General features: G+C 34.5%; 1 protein-coding gene across 4 annotated transcripts in view; it reads left to right on the top strand.

Moving 5' to 3' along the window:
- Window positions 1-428: 428 nt before the first annotated feature.
- Window positions 429-3553, top strand: part of wdr4 (WD repeat domain 4) — a 34316-nt gene continuing 31191 nt past the window's right edge. Inside the window, exon 1 of one of the 4 annotated variants that reach the window (XM_015398451.1) lies at window positions 429-595. In XM_015398451.1, the coding sequence (XP_015253937.1) occupies window positions 513-595 (83 nt within the window). In that variant the 5' untranslated portion in view covers window positions 429-512. Of the gene's footprint in view, window positions 673-3553 lie in introns of all 4 variants that reach the window. The other 3 variants (XM_015398452.1, XM_015398454.1, XM_015398453.1) reach the window with 3 other exon arrangements.

Here is a 3553-nt window from a genome sequence, read left to right as displayed (position 1 = left end):
CCACTGCTGCACTTTTTGTATTTTTCTATAACTTGTGCCATTTTGAAATATCAATGCAACGTTCATAAGCTGTATGTAACGCAATTTCGTTCTGTATGCACCTTGTGCATACAAAATGACAAATAAAGAAGTCTAAGTCTAAGTCTGAAATATGAACAAGAAAGAAGAGACATGAGGACAGCATTTCAAAGAAATAAAGAAAGAGTTGATATAGAAGACACATAACAAAGAAGCTTTGGAACAAGTCTATACAAATTATAATTATATATATTTTTTTTTTTTTAAAGAAAACACAACTGGTTAATAGAATTTCAGTTAAGAACGGTAACTTTTGATATTATTTAAAGATGAGCCACACTCCACGCCAGTTGGTGGCGGTAAATGCCCTCCTTTATAGTTTTTTTTTTTTTACCAAACGCCAATAAAGAACACAAAAAGAAGACGTTGCTAGTAAGCTAATTTCCTTTTAGGTCACTCGACAAGCAGGCCTTAAGTGTCTGGGGCACTGAGCCATGTCTTTCGTGGGTTTCTATGGAGAGTGGTTTCTTTCAGCATGCGGTAGCAAAGTCGTAGCGATTCACACCAAAGAGCACAGGTAGGAACTGATTTAATTATTTGAGGTTTTGTTCGCTGCCACCGGGAAAAAAGGAAGGAGAGACACAACTCTTCCACGTGAGTAGTTAGCCACATGGTGCAGAACATCTATCTGAACGCTGTCGTCGGTGGTGATAGTATCTGCTGGGCATTCAAAATCTACTCTTATACATGACTGTAGACTTCTGACATAGAAAAAGCACTAAAAATTAGAGAATCGATAATAGCAGTATTCTTTGACTTAGAAAAAGCATATGACTCAATGTGGAGTGAAGGTTTATTGAATAAGTTAGAAAATAAAGGAATAGGTGGTAGAATGTATAACTAGATAGCAAGTTTCTTTACAGATAGGGAAATTAGAGTAAAAGTTTTGTGTGGAATACTCAAAAGATTTTTAAAATAGAAAACGGCATTCCTCAAGGGAGTGTAATTAGTCCTGTACTTTTCAATATTATGATTAATGATATATTCTTAAATCTAGATGAATCCATTAAATCAGCCCTTTATGCAGATGATGGAGCCATACGGTCGAGGGGAAGGAATGTCTCGTATGTAGTTAAAAATATAAAGAGAGCAGTTAATAAAATAGAAAAATGGTCATATGAATGGGGATTCAAATTGTCACTAAGTAAATCCTGTTATATGATTTTCAGTAATAAAATAAATATTGATATAGGAGAAATAAAATTATATGATCACTCTATTAAAAGAGCGGCAGAATTCAAATATTTAGGATTATGGTTAGATAGTTCATATACATGGAAGATGCATATTAATCAGTTAGAAACAAAAGGAAAGAAAGTAATAAACCTCATGAAAGCTGTGGCTGGGAATGATTGGGGGGGTGATAAGCAGTCACTATTGAACATCTACAGGGCACTTTTGAAATCAGCAATAGATAATGGATTTATGGTATATGGAGCAGCAGCAAAATCATTGCTACAAATAGCAGATAAATTACAATATAGGGCATTGCGTATTATTCCTGGAGCAACTAAAACTACCCCCATTAATGCTCTTTTAATAGAGGCTGGAGAAAGTCCTTTAGAAATGAGAGGGGTCAAAATGTCACTTTCGTATTGGATCAGAATTAAAAGCAGTAGTGAAGAAAACCCAGCAGCAAACATTATTAAGAACTGTTGGAAATATTCCAAATTTACAAGAAAGGGCTTTGGTTGAACAGCAAAAATATATGAGTTGGATGATAAGAAATTCTCTAAAAATAACACAATCAGTGCTGTACCACCATGTTTGTTTGCAGAAACAAACGTTGACTTAAAAATATATGAAATGAAAAGAGAATGGAAACCTAATGAAGTTGGGGTTAAAGCTAGCATATATTAGACAATTGTGTTATAGTTATTTACTGTAATTTATTTAATTTACACAGATGGTTAAAAAATACAAAAGAAAATGTGGGAATAGGGATATTCATTCCAGAGTTTAATATATGTTTATGGTAAAGATTAACAGACCTTGTATCTATATACACAGCAGAAATGGTAGCAATTATTATTAGTTTACAGCGGGTGGAGGAGGTTAGACCGGACAGGGTGGTGATTTGCACGGATTCTAAAGCTGCAATAGAAAGGATTCATTCAGAAGGAAATGGGAAAGACCTTGTACTAGAAATTCATCAGAGTTTGTTTAGGTTTAAGTTATTTAGGTATGGAATAGATGTACAGTTCTGTTGGTTTCCAGCACACGAAGGGGTGAGAGGAAATGAAATGGCAGACAAGATAGCTAAAGAGGCTTTAGGAAAGCAGAATATAGATCAGATCCCGTTTGGGAAAGGGGAAGGTAAATTAATTATTAAAAAGAAAGAAACAGAAATATGGCAAAAAAAAATATGGGATGAAGATGAGAAGGGAAGAAGATTATATAGACTTTAGACAGATTTTATCTGTTATTTTGTTTACACAGGTGTAAAACAAAAATAAATTTTGTTTGGAAACAGCTCACTGGACAAATTCATCTTTTAAAAGTGCAGCGTTGAAAAATAGTAAAAATGACTGTAAATTTACAGTCCTAACATTTTTTTTTTATTATTTTAGATATAAATAATGATAAAATATAATAAATTCAATTCAATAACCCATTCTACAAAACATTCAGCAGTCTAATGGCAGTGGGGAAGAAACTGTTAAGGTTCAAAAGTCTGTGATTAAAAAAAATTCTGGAGAAAGAAGCAGAAGTAAGAGATAATTTATACTAGATTAAGAACTGGACATACCTACTTGAATGAGTTTTGTTTGTACTAGGGAAGAGTAATAATAATTTTTGTGAGGGTTGTGAAAGAAATGAAATGTATGGGGAAATTATCCTGCCATAATGCAAGAGCACATAATTTCAATTTGAGAAAAGAATTTCATCTTCTTGCACTCAAAACTTATAATGCTCACACTCAAAACATGCGCTCTCTCTCAAATATTTTCTTCTTGCACTCAAAACTTATAATGCTCACACTCAAAACATGCGCTCTCTCTCAAATATTTTCTCTTCTCTCTCAAATCTTTGTTTCTTCTCTCAGATTTAATGCTTCTTGCACAGATATTTTCTCCTCTCGCTTGCCTCCTTCTCTTCGCGCACAAACTGCGCTCTGCTCGAGTCTCAAATACGCTTGCAAACCCGTAGGCTCTGCTTGCGGATTTTTTTTGCTCTCTCGTGGATTGCAGTTGGATCGTCGCCTAGCAACCTTTCCAGCCAATAGAACGACAGTCTCGGAAAGGGTGCGCTTAGTTAACCCTACTAAGTGTGCCTGTGCTACTACGCCACTTATAAGAGCGTCAGCTGAAACTGCTATTTACAGTAGTTTTGTGGCTCGATTCAGCTAAGTTCAGTACTTATGGATAACCCAAAAAATTCTGAATTAAGTAATTTTAAACAATTAGTGGTTTGTTATGTAGAAAAGTAAAGAACCGACATATGAAATTCAAAGTAATAACTCAGGTTAAAGCAG

This window comes from Cyprinodon variegatus, unplaced genomic scaffold, assembly GCF_000732505.1.
Source record: "Cyprinodon variegatus isolate N-32 unplaced genomic scaffold, C_variegatus-1.0 Scaffold935, whole genome shotgun sequence".
Lineage (NCBI taxonomy): Eukaryota > Metazoa > Chordata > Actinopteri > Cyprinodontiformes > Cyprinodontidae > Cyprinodon > Cyprinodon variegatus.
This window is presented reverse-complemented; position numbering and strand designations above follow the sequence as displayed.